Raw genomic sequence first — 18,148 nt, 5'->3', positions numbered from 1 at the left:
TTTGTTATAAGAGAATGTTTGTTAAAGCAACAGCGATTGCTACAATTCAGTTAACAACAAATTACCAAACACACAACAAATAACAAAAGCTATTTTCCCAACACAACACAACTGCATGGGAAATCTTTGCACAAAAAGCTGCTGCCTTGAACTCTCGCACAAAAGATAAGTCGAACACACATGGAAATGCAGTTGGCAAACGCATTATTGTTTACAACAAAAAAATCTTTATTACACTTCGCTTTAGCTAAAGTCGTTTGTACAAAAATTGTTACATATATTTATTGTAAATGGTTTAATACGCTGTGGGTTTACAAAATTGAAAAACTCTAATAGAGAGCTTACCCTTCACTAAAACGGGTAATAGTCGTTATACAAAAAATGGAATGTGTCTTAAGCTATTGGACGTGTACACTTTGATTTTTGGGGAGGGTAGGGTATATTCGAACACTTAACTAAGGCACTTGATGAGTAGAAGTTTATGCAATCCAATCGGTTGACGTCGCAGCGCATATACTCAGGTATTTGAAGATACTATAAACTATAGCAAAGCTGTCGAATTAAGGCACGAGTTACTAGTTCTAAAAATGCCTGCGACGACATAGGTACAGTGGGTGGAGGGTGGGGCGTGAAATATTTGTGTGATAATTGAGCGCAATTAGATATGCAAATATGATATACATATTCAATATTCGTTTGAGCTTCTTCGTTGATGAGTAGTAGTAGTTGTTGCTGCAGTTAATTGGACGTTCAGTTTCCTTACGACTGTAACTGTAGCTTGGATGATTCATAAGTACCAACGGAAAGTCTCTTTGGGTGTGATGTGTTGCCTTTTTGGTGCTTTGACGATTGCATAAACATTCAAACTTGCTGCTCTGGCGTCGTCAACTAAAACTACATTTAATTATATGGTGAGAATTCTTTGTAGAAGTGTCGTGGGGACGGAATGTTTTTTGTTTACGGTTGTTATGATATGTTGTTTGTGCTGCTGCAAGAAAAACAAAACGAAGGTTACGCTTGAGGCTACAAATCGCAATTACCATACTACTTACCCAAAAATATTGTCACTTTGTGTGGAAACTAGCACGACCTTTTGGCTTTTGGCACTAGCCACGCACAAGTTCAAAGCGTGTTTGAGACTCCTTAAACTGTATGCGCTTGCGATGCTGCACATGCGCCTCGGTGAGGAATAACGTGGCTGCCACCAGGGTCAGCACAGTGCCCACACATGCCAGCACAAAGGACCAACCGAACCAGTTGTTTGCATGCTCCGGCATCCAGCCATTGCGATTGCCAAATACTGCAAATACAATCACGGCAATGGCAGCGCTTACACCAGAGCCAAGCTGCACATAGCCTACGCCTCTTATTAGATTGATAAAGTGTCGCTGATCCGGTCCAGCGCAGAGGAAAAACACCAGCACGCCTATGGCACTGACCAGCATGCCAATGAATGTTAGCGTGTAGAAGAACTGTGTGGCAATCATGAAAGCGGGCAGCAGGAATCCGCGTATCTCATCGTAGCCCTTGGTAAATGGGTCAAACACCCAGCGACAGCCCACGAAGAAACGGCGCTGGCTGTCATCGTTTACATCTGGCAAGGAACGGAAGCAGTGCACCCAGAGTCCAAGCCTGTCCAGCTTTGCGCCCGTGATGCGGTAATCACTGACCAGCCAACTGGGTGTAGCAAAAGCAATGACTATGAATGCGAATGCAAAGATGAAGACGCCAACGCCACAGCTGCCTGCCAAGGTGCGACGCTTCATGTTGACGGTGTTGTGGGGACTGGGTAAGTGCTCCTGGGAATCCTCGCGCGCAAAATGTGGCACCTTTTGCATACTTTGTACGGGAAATTGCAATATTTTTCACAGATCTTGCCAATTGTTTGTTGTTTCTTGGCTTTGGGTGTGGACTTAGAGTTGTGAGGTGTCGCACGGAATCAGTTCAGGTGAACGGCTTATGCTCAGAACTTGCTCAAAAGAACATAAACAGATTCGTTGGTTATTTAAAATGCTGCTATTGGCCTAAATATTAATTAGTTGGCTTAAAAATCATATGATATGCTTAAAGCTTAGCATACAACTATTTCTTTTATACATAAAAATGTTTAAATTGCTTATTGGCTCAAAAGTTGGTTCATGTTCAGAGTTGCCATCAGCAAATAATGTTATTTAACAGCAATGTTAGTTTCAATTCTTAACAGTAATATTTGTTGCGCTCTGTTATGTTTTAAATGTAGACAATTTTTTTAAATCTTGTAAATCGTTGCGTATATATTTTGTTTAAAAACTTAAGGCTAAAAGGCCCACAGAAATGACCATATATAACAATTAATTTTAAATGCTAACCACTGTGCGTCTGTTGTTACTAAAATGTAAGACAAATGATATTTTAAAGCGCAGCCACCGCCTTCTGGGCAGCATCATCCAAGTCGCTTGCAGTCTGTATGGGCAGTCCGGAGTTTTTAAGAATTTCACGTGCCTTATCCACATTAGTGCCTTCCAAGCGCACTACTAAGGGCACATTTAGCTGCAGCTTCTTGGAGGCAGCAACAATGCCATTGGCAATCGTTGCACAGTTGACAATGCCACCAAATACATTTACCAATATGCCCTTGACTTTGGGATCAGATGTGAGAATCTCAAATGCCTTGGCCACCTGATCTTCCTTAACACCACCGCCCACATCCAAGAAGTTTGCTGGTTCACCGCCATTCAGTTTGATAATGTCCATGGTAGCCATAGCCAGACCAGCTCCATTAACCAGGCAACCAATGTTGCCGTCCATAGCGACATAGTTGAGATTATATTTGGATGCCTCCACTTCACGTGGATCAGCCTCCTCTTCGGTAACGTCCATGTCGAAAATATTTTTTTGACGGAACTGCGCATTGTCATCAAAGTTCAGCTTGGCATCTACAGAGATAACTTCGCCTTTGTCGGTTTCCGCTAGCGGATTAATCTCAATTTGCACAGCATCAACAGCCTTAAAGAGCGTGTACAGCTTCTGAATCTCTTCAGCACAGCGCTTGATGGTATCACCCTTGAACTCCAAAAATTTAGCAACCTCCAGCAGCTTAGCTTCTGGTATGGGCTTGTCAATGTCCAAGGGCACAGTCATAAGTTTCTCTGGAGTTTCTTCAGCTACCGCTTCAATGTCCATGCCACCAGCAGGCGAAGCAATCAGCACAGGTCCATTGTGTTCGCGATCAAGCAAGATGCATAGATAAGTCTCGCGTGTAATGTTTACACTGCGAGCAACCATTACCTTGTTGACCAATATGCCAGTCGTGGGTGTCTGTTTGGTAATCAAGCGATTGCCTATCATTTGTTTACTCAACGAGAGGACTTCGCTCTTGCTGCAAAGCGAAAGTATGAGATAATTGAAACAATTCACAAATTTTGCTTATCGCAGTTGCCTTATCAATGCAGAGGCGTTGTGGTGGCCACTTACTTTGAGGTTATGTGTACGCCGCCTTTGAAGCCATTATCAAATGTACCCTTGCCGCGTCCGCCCGCCAATATCTGCGCCTTCACCACATACTCTGGGCAATCTGCGTGTTTATTTGCAGCAATTTAGTTATATAATCAAAATAAATTTAGACCGGTTTTCTTACCAAATGTCTTTACCACATCTGTATCGGCCTTGGAGTTGTCTAATACCTTAAACTGTTGTATGGCCACGCCATATTTCTGTAGCAAATCCTTTGACTGAAACTCCAGTAGATTTAGTTGACGCACCTGCTGCTGCAGTACCGGCGCCTTTAAAGATAAACAACAAAACAAAGAAACTGGAGTTCGAGACAAAGGTCAAGTCTGAGTGTGTGTGTATGTGCATTAAAGAAACCTTATGAATGAGCTGCCTTGTTGTACGCGCTGCTTTAATCATGAACGACATTTTGCACTTGAATTCACCTATATACAATTAGAATTTAATTAATGTATGGCACCGCAGCTACTTTTATTGGCTATCAATTGAATGCGGTTCGTGTTTTGTTTAAATAACAACTGAATTAACAGCGCTGTTAGCTTAACAGTGATACGTTAGTCACAGTTGCCACACTTTGAGTTTTAAAATTTTTAAGCGATTGGTTTATTAAACTACAAAAATTAAATGAAATACCTACTATTTAATTTTATTTCTGAGCTATTTTATTGTCATAAGTAATATTCACAATAATAAAGATCAAATTCAATTCATACATGCTCGATTCATAACGTGAGAAAAAATGTTATGTTGCCGTTAAGTTTATCGAAATGTTATGCTGCTGTTAAGAAAGAGAAACCGAACAGCTGTTTTCATTTGTGTTTTTCTTATTCTGACTACCAAAAATGCAAATTTCGTGACTAATAGTGTTTATATATTTATAAATGCAAAACGAGAGTGAAATGGCGCTGCAAATGGAAACACTGCCGCAGATCCCGGTGCTCACATCGGTGAGCTGCAGCTTTGCGCTGGCCGTCATCTATGTGGGAAGTCTCTATGTGTGGAGCACCAAGCACAATCGCGACCATCCGACGACAATAAAACGACGCTTTGCCAGCGTTTCTATTGTTATGCTAATAGCGCCGCTATTTGTTTACTTTTTCTCGTCACCGGAGCTGCTGGAACGTGAGCCATTTCCCAAGCTGCTCGGTTTCCGGTGGCAGGGACTGTGGCAGGCCATAGTGATACCTTATCTGCTCACCGCGCTGCTATATTTGGGCCCTATATTTGTCAATTTGCAGAACGAATCGTTCTCCTCCTACTTTGGTATGTAGCTGCTGAACATGCGAAGGAAAACATTTAATTTTAATTTAATGTGTGCATTATAGCGCTGGATTATTGGCGTGGATCTGTAACAAGTATTATCTGGATACGCAACCACGTGATGGCACCACTAAGCGAAGAATTTGTCTTTCGTGCTTGCATGATGCCATTGATACTACAAAGCTTTTCGCCCATGACCGCTGTGTTCATAACGCCGCTCTTCTTTGGAGTCGCTCATCTGCATCACATATCCGAGAGACTAGCCCTGGGCGTGGAGCTTAGCACTGCCTTGCTCATTGGACTCTTTCAGTTTACATACACAACGCTGTTTGGATTTTATTCAGCGTATTTGTTTGCGCGCACCGGACATTGTATAGCTCCATTGCTGGTGCATGCTTTCTGCAATCATATGGGATTGCCTGATGTGCAGGATTTGTGGCAGCAAGAGCTCTGGCGGCGTGTGCTGGCAATTTGCCTATACTTAGCTGGATTAGCTGGCTGGATTTATTTGCTGCCTATTGCTACAGATCCGGCTTTGTATGATAACAAACTTTTTTGGAACGTTTAGTGGCCGTGCAATTAATATTCTTTAATGTTGCCATATGTCAGCTTTTAAACACTTACATAGCTATATTCATATGTATAATTTGTAGTCATATCATCATAAGTTGACTGTACTATGTAATTTTAAGTCTGCAATAAAACAAACAATTTTTAAGATGCCAAAAAATATTTCAAATTTATGGCCAGTTTTGCTGCAGGCCTGACGATAACAGTGCTGCGTTTCGATAGATGTAGCGATAAAAAGCTAAAATTCAGACAAAGCGCTTTCCAGCTAAACGCGCATCACTTGCAATTAAAAAATACAACAACAAAAAACAAAATGCTTAGAGAATATTAGAGCAATGTGTGATAATAATAAAACGCACAACAAATTTACGCTAAAATTAGCAGCAAACTACACAGACAGCGAGGCTTAAGACAGGTAAGTGTCGAATTCATGAAAAATTAAGGCTCAGTAGACTTGGCCTCGCAGCAAACTGCTGACGTCTCGCTCGCGGCCCAGGACAAACGATTATTGTAATTATAGCTCACAGTTTGTAAACGCTTACAGCAACAACAACCACAACCACAACAACAGCTACAACAGTACCAAAAAGACAACTCACGTACACGTCACGACAAATTGGAGGCATTAAAAATGTATTGCCTGCAGTGCCTGCTGCCGGTGCTGCTCATACCGAAGCCCACGAATCCAGCGCTCATGCAAACGCACGTCATGTTTATAGTGCTGTACCTGATTGGCTTTTTCTTGGAGCGCAAGCCATGCACCATCTGCAGTTTGGTGTTCATAACCGCCGTCTCGCTCATCTGCTACAGCGGCGTTGGGAACTGCATTTTCTGGTCATCCTGCGAGGGACATCATTGCGAGAATGGGTAATCAAACCAAATGTTTGGCTGGTATGGCGTGCGTAAGAGAAAGGAGTGCTAAATTCTCATTGAGTTCAAGTTGCTACCATCTATATAAAATAATGGTTAACCAACATTTCAGTGATAAAAGTGAGTGAGTCAACAGATTCCCCCTTAAGGTGGCGCACATGTGTACACACGTACATAAATAATGTCTTTACCCCACCATGTAAGCCAATAGCCATCTCCAAACCCGACGCGATCGTCTCCCGTTCCCACAGCTGGTTCTACATAATGTATTTTAATTTTTAATTTAGCTAATTGCTCCCAATGCTCGAACGTCGCCCCCCATCCCTGCCATCCCGTCCTGTTTTAATTTGTATTCAACTGTTTTTTAGTCTAAGAACGAGATCATAAATGTATTGTACATTTGTTTGTTGGTAATGTGGTTAGAGGCAACGCACGCCAATGCAACCTACGTATAGTCATAGTATGTTAAAAAGCTTAACTCTTAATTGTAAAGAAAAACAAATGCAAATTTCAAATGCTCTGCGTCGTCCTTGGACGTCGATATCGGTTGTTTCCCCCTGTCTTGTGCACTTGCTAATTGTATATATACATACATTACACATTTATTGGAGATATATATATATTTATGCTATTCAAATGTATAAACAAAACCAATGCGAGAAAGAGTTAATCAATAAATGTTTTAATTTATTACGAATTTGATATTCGTAATATTTACTTTAAGCAACGACAGGTTTTACCTATTTGTTGGACATACGAGATTGATAAAAACCGAAACGCGAACTCTAGAACTCTAACGTAACGAAAACTTAAACGAAAAACATGTTTAGAACTATGTATTATAAAAAATAAAAACAATTTATTGATGCTATCAAGTTGTTTCTATTTGGCAGTCACATATTTATTATAAACATTTTTTAAAATGATCTAGATATTAAAATTGTCAAGTTTTGTTTAATATATTGAATGAACGTTGGATTGGGTTTTTTTCCACAGAATACAATTAAATTTTAGAAACGTTTTTAATGAAGATTTTATACAGTTTTAAAGTTAAATGTCATGCGTGAAAATCAATTATAGCAGCTATAGCCTTTTTAACGACATTTCGCTTGAAACTTGTGCCATAAAAAATAATATTTAAAAATATTAAATTATATAGAAATTTGTTTCCTGATTATTTCTATATAAGCTTGACAATCCAAATTAAATTTCTCTTTCAATTAATACACAGTTCATTTTTGTTTTTCCAAATTTTCCACAAATTTTATTATTTCTCAAATTATTACGATTCAAAACGAAAAAGTTTTACAATTTTACTGGATTTTTCGTTTGATAACTTACTAAAAACAACTATTAAAATGAATTAAAAATAAAATACAATAAGTTATGTACAAATTTATCGGATTTATTTGTGAAATATAAGGCGAAAAGAAAAACAATTTTAAAACTGAAGAATAAATTTCAATACAATACGATATAATAAAATTCATAGAAATACAATTTTATACAAAAATATTTTTCAAAACACACAGAGATTCACAATAAAAAGTGCTTAGCTGAACCGATTCGAAATGTCAACATAAAGATCTATACAAATACATATATATAGTAAAGTACACATAATATATATATAGAGAATAGAGATAGACAGAGATATGTAGAGAGCAATATAGAAAAAAGGGCCAAAATAATTTTCGTTTGAAGTTCTGTTTTTTGTTTTTGGCGTTTTTTGGGGGGAGGCTGCTATACACAAACAAAGTTTTGAGATGTTTTCGGAATCGGGCGACGGTAGACGACACAGTTACGATTTGAAATACGACAAGGAATAGTAATAAAAATAATAACGACGACGACAACGACGAGATTCGATTCGCACAGCAGCAATCACAGGCGTGGTGTTGTTGTTACTTAAACGGAACGAGGTTGGACGACTGCAATCGAAAGAGAAGAGACTGAGAGTGAGCGGATGAATGAGATTAAAAGAGAGTTTGGACTTACAGTGTGGTCGCTGCGACTCGTCGCTGGCGGATGCGTGCTCAGTGGGCTGCATCATGGGCACTGGAATGCGCACGGGCTGAGCGAGACTGCGTCCGAAGATCATGCGTCCCATGTTGAGCGGCTGCTGTGGCTGATCGGGCATGGGTGGGGTCATGGTGTCGCGTGGCTGCTCGGGCAGCGGCTGCAGGATCAAGCGCTGAATGTGCAACTGCGGCGTCTGATCCTCCTGCTGCTCGCTCGAGTCCTGCTCGTTCTGCTGCTGCTGAGTCTGGGTCTGGCTCTGGCTTTGGCTTTGGGTCGACTGAGTCTGTTCGGCGGTGGGGGTTGACTGTTCGGAGGTGGACATGGGTGTCTCGGAGTGCTCTTCCTCCTCGGAGTTGGCGCTGTTGTTCTCACTGGAGTCGGCATCAGCCTCGGCGGTCAGACGACGCAGCTCATCACCGAAACGATCCTCGGCCATGCGCTGAATGTTGCGCAGATCATCGGCGGTGATGCCAACGCGCTGCAGTGCGACGCCCAAGGGCATATGCTGGATCTGGATTTGTGGCATCTCGCGTTGGGGCATCTCACGCTGTGGCTGCTGCTGTTGCTGCTGCTGCTGCTGGGCGGGAATCTGCACGGGCACATCGTCGGCTACATGGATCTGACGGAAGGGCAGCTGATGCATATGAATGCGCACGGTCTGCATTTGTGGCTGCTGCTCCTCCATGCGTGGCGCTTGCATGACCTGTGGTGGCATTGGAGGACGCATGGGCAGCTGCTGGAACGGTGGGGGCAGCGTGCGAATGAACAATGAACCGTGCTGTGGCATCTGCTGTGGCAGCTGCTGCTGCATTGCTGGTGGCATCATGCGCTGGGGCATGTGGGTCAGTGGCATCTGATCGGGAATGCGGCCAAAGGGAATGGGCACACGCTGGAATGGAATGAACATGGGACGCATGGGCTCGGCATCTTCATCAGAGTCTTCCTCCTCCTGCTCACGCTGGCGCTTGGACTCCTTCTCCTCCTTGTCATCGCCGCCATCGCAGAAAATCGAAATGCGTTCGCCAGTGATGCGCGCCTTCTTGGGATCGGTGGTCAGATTGACGCCAAAAGGCAGCGCCACGGTCTTCGAGGGTGAATCGACATACTCCTCAGCATGTTTGCGCTCCACCACGCAGTTCATGCGGGATCTACAAGGATATATTGAGTATGGAGTGGCTGGGAGGTAATTGGGCTTGGACTTACTTCTTGTTATTGCGCAGAATGGCAGCAGCCAGATCGCTCAAGTCCAGCTCGAGCGGCATCTTGCCGGGCAGCTTCTGCATCTCATCGGTTTCCTCGCTATCGGAGTACGAGTTGTCGTGCTCATTGGCATGGGCCGTCTCGTGCTTAGCCTCCAGCTTGGTCATGGTCTCATCGTGGTCAAGATTCTGCAAATCATCGCCGCCTTCCGATTTGCCCAGCAAAGCTTCAGCGCGTGGTAGTTCCTAAAAACAAAAAAAAAAAACAAAAGACCATTAACTTGTAGATTAGCAAAGGTTCAAGATAAAATGCATAAAAAATAAATAGAATTTAAAATTTGCTTATTTTTTATATATAAAAAACTAAATGGCGCGTAACAAAAACTATAAGCAAAAGACAATTAACTTATAGTATGAAAAAGTGCATAAAAATTAAAAATCTGTAAAGTTTAATTAATCATATTATAATTCGAATGCCTTAATATTTTTTATATATAAAAAAAAAACTAAAAGTAAAAGACTATCAACTTTTATATATTAGTAAAACTGAGTGTTAGCTTTAAAAATAAATATTTGTTAAATTTTTAAATATTTATTTTAAACTAAAAACCAAACAAACTGCAGCTATTTGTTGTCTACTTTATTTTTTTTAAGCCAACCAGTTTTTCAACTTTTTCGCTGGCGTCAAAGCAATTCCAATAGTTCCTAATCATAAATGTCTATATGGCTATATACCACGCGTAACTAGGAAATGTTTTAGGTCTTTGTGTAGTAGTTTAAAGCTGCCTAACACGTAGATACAGTGAGTGCAATTGTTATGTGCCGCAAACAATGAGATTTTGTCGTCAGAAGTTGTGACCCCAACCTACATAACAAAAAGCCGACGTCAGAGACGAAACCAAAAGTAAAATAACAACAATGCGCGCATAACATATTACATAAGCGCACACACACACACACACACACACAAAATTTAAATAATTTGTTTAACAACAGCGCACACAAAAAATAGCAAAAAAAAAAAAACAAAAAGCTCATTAATTCAATGCGACGCTTGTGGTTGCGGTTGATGTTGTTGATTGATAAAGCTGAGCTGAGGTAAAGAGGCAGAAGCAGCAGCTTTAAGTGGTCAGCGGCAAGTTTGCTTAAAGTGCTCAAGCACCTGCCCAGGGGCAGAGCACGCCTACGCTAGCAGCAGCAGCCAGCATTATTATTATAATGATCATGTGATTTGACTGCTAGACACGCAGCTTTATATATCTATATAGTATTAACAGTAGCTGACTTGTTGGGCCAGCTTGACATTGTTAACAAGCTTTGGCTTTTGCTGTGGAACTTTCCAGCAACAAAGGCTCAGCTCTGTGCTCTGCAGCTTCTCAGTTAATGCGATAACAGATTCGCAGAAAAAAACCAAAACTCTGACTCATGTGTAAATGTATCAAACTAAATTTCACAAACCAGTTTAACAAGCTCTGCTCTTTGTTAATATTCTCAAATATGTTTCAACCTTTTTGTGTTGTTGTTGTATTCAAGGCCAAGCACTAGCAATTACACTAAGTTTAGCTCAGCATGTTGAGCAATTTAGTGGGGCACACATTAAGATGACAATTAAATGATTATAAATTGAACGCTTTGTGCAAATTACGACAACTGCTTAATTATTTATACATTGTCTGTCTGTCTGTTCGTTTGTGCGTATTTATAGCTTTGACGTCAGTCAGTTCATTTATTTATGTCTATAAATTGTTATGCAGCGCAGCGTCTAAGAATTTCCTTTAAGAAAAAAAAGAGGCAAAGCTATTTACACAACAGACAGGCAGGCAATACGAAATTTTTATTTATTAGCTAGAGCTTGAGTGCTTGTCTGTCTTGCTCGTCGTCGTGCATTGCATAAGCGAGTTGGCCATAAGTTTTTGGCATTGTTTGCGTGCCCAAAACGAAAGACTTAAGCGCGCAACTTGCCTTAAATGGCAAACAGTCAACGCGTCTGCCAACACACACACACACACATACATTGTGTATATGTATGTGTGTGTGGTGCCAGGCGGCGCCAGCAACTGCAAGCTGCTGCAGCTGATGATCTCTGGCATTTGCCGCCGCGCCCGGCGCTGCGCTCAGCCTAGGCCTCAGTTGCAGATATAGAAGTCCGTAGATCTCAACTCGATCTGCAACATGCTGCCAGCTGTACGTCTGTCTGTGGCTGCTGCTTTCACTTCTGCAGCAGCAGCATTTGATTTGCAATTGTTGCTTTTGCCACAGCTGATTATGTCGCAAGCTCTCTGAGCTGCGCCGCAGCTCTTCAGCAGCAGCGCTGCCATTTTGGTGTCCACTTAAGCGTCAAATTATGGGAATTTCGCTTGATTGAATTGCAGCGACTTTTACATAAGCCCCAGCCACCCTACATAGTCGTCGACTAGCGAGTTGAATAACCTGCTCTAACAAAAAAAAAAAAAATAAACTAACAGCAAGCATCATTAAAATTAATTGCTTTGCATTTTATTAATTTATTGCTGTGCGCACTTTCATTGCAGGCCTAATTGAATATTGATGATGCATATGCATATGTAAATTTTAAGTGATTTAGAAACGCCATAAAATATTATTATTATTATTATTATTGTTTGGCTCTTGATTGAGCAATTTGCTTACATTGAGTGAAATTTTCACAAGGAAGCGCACGCAAGCAAATTTAATTTAATTTACACTTTTGTATGCATATGAATTTCAACGCTAGTGATGTAAGCTGCTTACATAAAGAGCTGCAATTGCAAATTTGTCTGTACGTCTGTCTGTATGATATGGTCGTGTCTGTGTTACCTTGCCAAGTTTGTCGCTGTTATGTGTTTATAGTTATATCTTTGCGCTTGTCGTAGGTCAATGCAGCAATAAGAAGCGCGCGTATTTAGCTGCTTTGGCTGGATGGTTGACTGGCTTTTATTATTTGATTTGCTGCTTTATTTCACGTTTCTTGACTGCTAAATATGTAACTTTAAGCGCATGACTAATGCAATTGTATTTGAACAGCCCCCATGATAGCGAATGAGCGTTGAATTTTTGCTTTTCCACGGATTCATTAAATCCACAATTTCTTAAGAAATTATAGAGCTAAATTACATACTGTATTGAATATTTAAGCTATTTTTATTAATGTAGCATAATATTTTATGTATATTTTTGAATTAATAAAAATTGCTAATGACAATTGTACTAATAATCTTTTTGCTATTTTTTTTAATTTGAAATATATTTGCTTTATAGCTTTAATCGATCTAATGACATTTTTTGCAGGCAAATATATTTTTAAGAGTTTTTAATTCTTTAAAAAAAAATGGATCTTTATATTTATTTAAGTTAAAATCGTTATATTTATTACTTTAATAATTATTTCTCATTGCAGGCGATACTGGTCCTTTGGTCTATCCAGCAGCGTTTGTTTATATATACTCCGCCTTATATTATATAACGGTTGCTTTTATGTCAGTTTTTAAATCGTTTAGTATTATCAAAAATTTGATAATTAATATTCTAGTAATATATATGAAATAGAATAGAATAAATTGAAAGCAGATTTGTTAAAAACCTAACTAACGTGCAATATTTATCTGCTTAGAACTAATCTTTACTGAATAGCATAAAAATATATTTTTGAATTATTTGTGCATATGATAGAAAGTTTTTTAAACGAATTCAATCTAATTTGCTGAATCTCTGTAAGCGTTGACAGTGCCTGCTAAATGTTATGCGCCTAACTAATAGCGCATGCAATCAGCAATCAACATGCAATAAAAATTGTTTATTATTATTATTATTAGGCTTCGCTTGTTGCTGTTGTTGTTGTTCAATCAAAGTACAACATTTGATGTTAGGGCAGCAGAAAACGCACGCAGTGCTCACATTTTCCGGTAATTATAATTATCATTAATTTGCCTTAATAATTCGACTCACAGAAATGTTTTTTACGTGTCGTGCGCAACGAACGTTGCAAAAAGCAATAACAAGCCAACAATTATCTAACAAAGTTTTTAGCCGGCACTGACTGTTACCAAAAATAAAGTGGGCGTGTCCACACGCTGCGTGCATTGAAGCTTGAAACTTACCTTGTTCACCTGCTGCAGAGTTTCCAGCATCAGCTCCTTCTCCAGCACTGAGTCTAAGGCTTGCACCTGATCACACGAGGCCTTGGCCTGCAAATACGACGAGCCCAAAATGAAGGCGCCCAATATGAACGAGGAGACAATAATTGTAAATGCGGTGATCTTGGCGATTTTCACCGAATTCGCTTGACGCTTGTAGGCCTGCAAAATAATATAAATATAAAATATTAAGTGTGAATCATAGTAAAAGCTGCAGTACGTGTTGCTTAGCCATTGACCTTTTGGAGCTAGTAAAAGTGCTTAACCTTGCCCAGCAGCAGCAGCAAAGTCTTTGAGCTCTCACGTTTCGCTGACAAAGTGCAAAGTGCAAAATGAAGCTAAAGCCGAAAGTCGCGCCAGCTACTTGAATTGCAAAATTAGTGCAGCGTAATCAAACTAAACTAACTGTTAACTGTTGATGATACAAATATTTGTATAAGATATGGCTGAAAGCCCTATGGGAGGGATGACATAACAGGAAATAATGTGAGGCGGCGCAGTCGTCAAATTGAGGAAATTTCAAATGCCAACTTTACACAAAAAGATGAAGTGAAAATGGCAGCCAACAGCTAAGTGGGTGTGTGTGTATGTGTGTGCAGCGAAATGTGCAATTTTTACACCTTTACATATTGCCATAATGTACGTGCGTTTTGTGCTCATTTTTTTCAACAGTTGCTGTTGTTTTTTTTTTTTATTTTTTTGTTGAAATGCAATTGCGAAAGTGAATTAAAGTTGTAGGCGAAGTTGTATAGTGAGCTCTACATGCATGTAACTACATATGTGTATGTATGTGTGTGTGTGTGTGTTGTACTAATGGCGGGTGTGTGCTTTGGTGAATGTTAGGCTACAACTACAACAATGAACAGCTCAGCGGCTTAAGCTTGTTGCTTGTTACTGTTGATGAGTTTTTTATGTTGTTGCTCATTATTTTGTTGTGTTTTTTTTTCGTTGGGTGCAGTTAAAAGACAAAAGACTTGAACGACAAACCTGCTGATTAAAGTTAAAAAATCCCAGCTGTGGTTTTTGTGGTGTGCCAGGGTAGAGAAATTTATAATTGTTTATTTTTGTTTTATAGGTGTTTGTCAATTGAAGTTTCGATTTGCATTCACAATTTGGTTGGTGTAAAGGAAATGTTGCAAATATAAATGAAACACACACACACATACACATAAACACATAAAATGAGAGAAAAAAGACAAAAGGTTAATGAGTGTCTGCGTCGAAAAGTAACAAGTGAAAGCTTTGAGCGCTTGAGTACTTGAAAAATTGATAAATTATAATGACGCAAGCTGAGATTTGTGGCGGTCAACAAAAAACGCTTGAGGGCCAGCTAAGGTCACTTCAATCACTTGCAATTCAATCTAATCAAGTTGAACGTTAGGTAACTCAGTTGCAGCTGCAGCTTTCACTGTAAGGCCAAGTCAAATGCAATTTTATGCAAATTTGAGCCCCCCCCCCAGACTAGAGCATTCTATACTAGTTAGTACTGGTTTTTCCCATACTAGACTTATTTGTTTGCATTTATCATTATGAAGTTCTCTAGTCGTGACTTTTGCATTAGATTTACAATTTGGTCTTTTAACTGGTTTTCTATTTGCTGCTGCAAATGGGCACAAATCTATTCACACCAGTCTGAGAATTGCGAGCAACTGCGCTGGGCCGCGCTTTTGTCTGTTTGTGAGTTGAAAATGTCAACGGCAATTGTCAAAGCAGCGCACGTTGCATGTGGCTGCGGCGACTACGGCCCATTGCAATAATCACAATAATAATAATTTAAAAAAAACGTACAGATTGCATTAAAATTATGCACACAGGCCCAAATTGCTTATGCATGGCATCGTCAGTGGCGGCTTAGTTTTAATCAAGAAAAACGCTCACGTTTTGCAGCTGCGTGCAGCTTGCTGCAGTGGCCAATTGTAGAAATAAAAAATATTGCGCATACGCCGCATGGGCAACGAACGGATGTGCAGCCAGCGCTGACCCTGAAGACAGCGTAAAACATGCAAAAAGCTAAATCAAGTAACGCTTGAATCGCTACTAGCTGGAGCTGGGGGGCTGGGTTGGGGGCTGCGAAGTTGGCGCAAATAATTGCCGCAGCAAATGGACAAATGACATATGGAAATTGTAATTAACTGCGCCATTCAACGCTGACAAATCGACGCACTAAACGCAATCGACCGTTGGCCCTACAATTTACTTCATACTACGCAATTTTTCTGAGTGTATGTTGCAGGCTTACCGGTGGCGGCTCGCTGGTGGTGCTGTAGACCTCGCTAGCCGCATAGTCGGGCTTCAGTTGTACGGTCGTCATGCTCACTGTATCCTTCTCGGTCATCTATGTATCTATATTAAAAATACATTTTGTTTTAGTTTCATTTTGCAGCTGAATTCACTTGCACTAAATTCCAAGCACTTTCGCAAGTTTTACTTGTTTCCTTAATTTATGCATATTGCAAGATTTTCACTTTTTTCTTTATTATATAGAGTAGCTCGTTTTTTTTTTGCTGTTTTTGTGTCTGTTTTGCATTTTGTTTGCTCCACTTACATTGAAATTTATATTTTGTAGGCAACGCAAAAAAAGTAAAAGGAGTTCAATTTATTGCTTGTATTTCTTGTTTTTTCTGTTATTTGTTGCGTTGCGGTTTTCAATTCTGTTGTGTACGTTTTTGACAAAAAGCTGCCTGAACAACTTTTCAGAGATCCGCCTGGTACTTTGTTTTAAACGAAAGATAATACGTTGTTTGTTGTACGACTGCCACTCGCCGTCTGAGGCCTCAAACGCGTTTCATTTCAGATTTTTCTACCAGATTTAAAACTTTTTTCAGCTGTCGACGGCGGCAGCGACGCCAGCAGTGACGCCGACGTTACACACACACACACAGTGACTTACAAACAAGTACACAACATCGATCGACACGGCGCATACGAATAAAAATAAAAGTAACTCACACATATAACCATAATTGGTGCGCTTGTATTTGTGTGTGTGTTCGTGTGTGTGTGTGTGCAGCAATCGCTCATTTGTGTGGCTTTGTACGCTTTGGCAGCTGAGCTGGCTGTCGAGCTTGAAAGCTTTGATGCGGCTTGTTGAATTTTTAAAGCTGCTACATTTTCAGCATTTTATATAACATATTACTGATTTATATAAATCAATTTATTCAGTTCATATATACATATAGTATGACTAAAGTATAATTTGATCAAAAGTCTCCATAATTAGCTACGTTCGTAACTTTGAATTGCTGCCTCAGGCTCAGTTGGTTAATCTTTTTTTTATATAGCGTATGACAAATATACCCCTATCAATTTATAAATATATATGCAAGTATTTAATTTAATCATTATTATGATTTATTTACAAATAATAGAAAATTTATTGTAAAATCAAATTTTAAGCAATTTAATTTAATTTAGATTTCGTTGAAATTCATACAATGCAGCAAAATGTTGAATGCTATGCAGTATTATTTTGATTAAATATATTATTTATTTATTTAAATATTAGCAAAGCTTAAATTATTCAGTCGTGCAGCTTTGGTCTATTTATTTTTTTAGTCATCATTGCTCAACATTCATCATTCAACGCAATAAAGCGCAGCTGAATGCTAAAAGAGTGAGTGACTAAATAAACTAAGCAACTAAATGAATAACTTTAGCTTACTTAATAATTAGACTTGTTAAATAAATGACTGAAACGCTTTACTAAATGCCTTTTATATTGCTCAAACTAAATTGCTCTAGAAGTTACACTATCTATAAATAAAATTAGTTATATTTATTGTTATTATTTTTGTAGCTTGTTGTTTTACGCTGAATTTGAAAATTAGTTTTAGTTGTTTTGCCTAGCAAAATAGTTTCCCTGCTATTAGTTATGCATATATAAAATTTAAAAAAAAAATAACAAAGCTGCAGCTTTAAGTGTTGCACTTAAGTAAACAAATTTATGCTCATATGCTCAGCAGCTTAAGCGTAGCGCAAGCTACAAGCAAAAGCTCGACTCGACACACATAAATTGTAGTTGTAGTGTTGAGGCAGCGCTGCTGGCGTCGCTGCTGCGGCAACAACAGCCGTTGATCGAGTCGCTTTTGTGGCAGCTGCTTTTGTCTGTGTTGCTGTTGCTTGTTGTTGTTGCACCACTCAAAACTTGTTGCTGCTTACGAAAAGCAAACAACAAATAACGACAGCAGCAGCAGCAAAAAATAAAAAAAAAGTCGTGCGAACAAACATAGTACGGCTTTTTTGATTTTTGTTATTTTTTTCTGTGCCGCTCAAATAATTGTAGTGGCCACAAATCATTGCACTCTGCAATAAGTATACACAATTTATATTATATATGTATACAGTAGTGTAGAAAAATATGCGCACTCCACAAAAGTCAAGGCGCCGTTTTAATTTAAATGCAAATATACAGGCTAAAAAAAAATTGGTAATAAAACGAAAAAAATAAATGGAAACAGTCAGCAGTTTCTAATAAATGCATAATTAGTTGAAATACCAAACATTACTCATACGCCGCATTGCACTTGCAGCTGTGGCTAAAAATTTATAAACATTTTAAAGTGTTTTTAAAATTTAAACTCACATAACATGACCCAAGACGAGCAG

The 18,148-nt window shown here is 39.4% G+C and overlaps 5 protein-coding genes across 7 annotated transcripts; 2 read left to right on the top strand and 3 right to left on the bottom strand.

Moving 5' to 3' along the window:
* Positions 1-230: 230 nt before the first annotated feature.
* Positions 231-1,933, bottom strand: LOC108598819. Of its 2 annotated transcripts, none has more exons than XM_017985568.2 (2): positions 1,053-1,933; positions 231-988 (listed from the first exon to the last, which is right to left on the bottom strand). In XM_017985568.2, exon 1 carries the CDS (start codon positions 1,836-1,838, stop codon positions 1,107-1,109), a length of 732 nt encoding a protein of 243 aa, XP_017841057.1. In that variant the 5' UTR covers positions 1,839-1,933; the 3' UTR covers positions 231-988; positions 1,053-1,106. The 2 variants fall into 2 exon arrangements, with proteins under 2 accessions (XP_017841057.1, XP_017841058.1); XM_017985569.2 differs by having other exon boundaries at positions 231-985.
* Positions 1,934-2,259: 326 nt separating this feature from the next.
* LOC108598899 (succinate--CoA ligase [GDP-forming] subunit beta, mitochondrial) lies at positions 2,260-3,993 on the bottom strand. The gene is made up of 4 exons (XM_017985656.2): positions 3,847-3,993; positions 3,617-3,761; positions 3,454-3,553; positions 2,260-3,358 (listed from the first exon to the last, which is right to left on the bottom strand). The coding sequence occupies exons 1-4, from the start codon at positions 3,895-3,897 to the stop codon at positions 2,392-2,394; spliced, it is 1,263 nt and encodes a 420-aa protein (XP_017841145.2). The 5' UTR covers positions 3,898-3,993; the 3' UTR covers positions 2,260-2,391.
* Positions 3,994-4,309: 316 nt separating this feature from the next.
* Positions 4,310-5,460, top strand: LOC108598548 (CAAX prenyl protease 2). Its single transcript, XM_017985188.2, has 2 exons — positions 4,310-4,752; positions 4,815-5,460. Exons 1-2 carry the CDS (start codon positions 4,371-4,373, stop codon positions 5,315-5,317), a joined length of 885 nt encoding a protein of 294 aa, XP_017840677.1. The 5' UTR covers positions 4,310-4,370; the 3' UTR covers positions 5,318-5,460.
* Positions 5,461-5,596: 136 nt separating this feature from the next.
* LOC108598513 (bladder cancer-associated protein) lies at positions 5,597-7,033 on the top strand. The gene is made up of 2 exons (XM_017985189.2): positions 5,597-5,734; positions 5,864-7,033. Exon 2 carries the CDS (start codon positions 5,951-5,953, stop codon positions 6,188-6,190), a length of 240 nt encoding a protein of 79 aa, XP_017840678.1. The 5' UTR covers positions 5,597-5,734; positions 5,864-5,950; the 3' UTR covers positions 6,191-7,033.
* An 863-nt stretch (positions 7,034-7,896) lies between these two features.
* LOC108600544 (altered inheritance of mitochondria protein 3) lies at positions 7,897-16,320 on the bottom strand. Of its 2 annotated transcripts, XM_017988200.2 has the most exons (7): positions 16,089-16,320; positions 15,783-15,886; positions 14,531-14,557; positions 13,508-13,705; positions 9,415-9,656; positions 8,188-9,359; positions 7,897-8,120 (listed from the first exon to the last, which is right to left on the bottom strand). In XM_017988200.2, the coding sequence occupies exons 2-7, from the start codon at positions 15,876-15,878 to the stop codon at positions 8,098-8,100; spliced, it is 1,758 nt and encodes a 585-aa protein (XP_017843689.1). In that variant the 5' UTR covers positions 15,879-15,886; positions 16,089-16,320; the 3' UTR covers positions 7,897-8,097. The 2 variants fall into 2 exon arrangements, with proteins under 2 accessions (XP_017843689.1, XP_017843690.1); XM_017988201.2 differs by lacking the exon at positions 14,531-14,557 and having other exon boundaries at positions 8,029-8,120.
* Between the last annotated feature and the right edge of the window lie 1,828 nt (positions 16,321-18,148).

The sequence above is a fragment of the Drosophila busckii genome, chromosome 3L (genome assembly GCF_011750605.1).
Source record: "Drosophila busckii strain San Diego stock center, stock number 13000-0081.31 chromosome 3L, ASM1175060v1, whole genome shotgun sequence".
In the NCBI taxonomy this organism is placed as follows: domain Eukaryota; kingdom Metazoa; phylum Arthropoda; class Insecta; order Diptera; family Drosophilidae; genus Drosophila; species Drosophila busckii.
Note: the sequence above shows the minus strand (reverse complement) of the source record. Positions and strands in the feature narration are given on the sequence as shown.

Coding starts and splice junctions, on each gene's coding strand:
- LOC108598819 (XM_017985568.2), bottom strand. CDS start 1,838: ATGCAAAAGGTGCCACATTTTGCGCGCGAGGATTCCCAGGAGCACTTA.
- LOC108598899 (XM_017985656.2), bottom strand. CDS start 3,897: ATGTCGTTCATGATTAAAGCAGCGCGTACAACAAGGCAGCTCATTCAT. Junction 3,762..3,846: donor CAAGGCAGCTCATTCATAAG/GTTTCTTTAATG, acceptor TTATCTTTAAAG/GCGCCGGTACTGCAGCAGCA. Junction 3,359..3,453: donor GGCGTACACATAACCTCAAA/GTAAGTGGCCAC, acceptor TTCGCTTTGCAG/CAAGAGCGAAGTCCTCTCGT.
- LOC108598548 (XM_017985188.2), top strand. CDS start 4,371: ATGCAAAACGAGAGTGAAATGGCGCTGCAAATGGAAACACTGCCGCAG. Junction 4,753..4,814: donor ATCGTTCTCCTCCTACTTTG/GTATGTAGCTGC, acceptor TGTGCATTATAG/CGCTGGATTATTGGCGTGGA.
- LOC108598513 (XM_017985189.2), top strand. CDS start 5,951: ATGTATTGCCTGCAGTGCCTGCTGCCGGTGCTGCTCATACCGAAGCCC.
- LOC108600544 (XM_017988200.2), bottom strand. CDS start 15,878: ATGACCGAGAAGGATACAGTGAGCATGACGACCGTACAACTGAAGCCC. Junction 14,558..15,782: donor CCACCAGCGAGCCGCCACCG/GTAAGCCTGCAA, acceptor CAAAAACCACAG/CTGGGATTTTTTAACTTTAA. Junction 8,121..8,187: donor CGAGTCGCAGCGACCACACT/GTAAGTCCAAAC, acceptor TTTCGATTGCAG/TCGTCCAACCTCGTTCCGTT.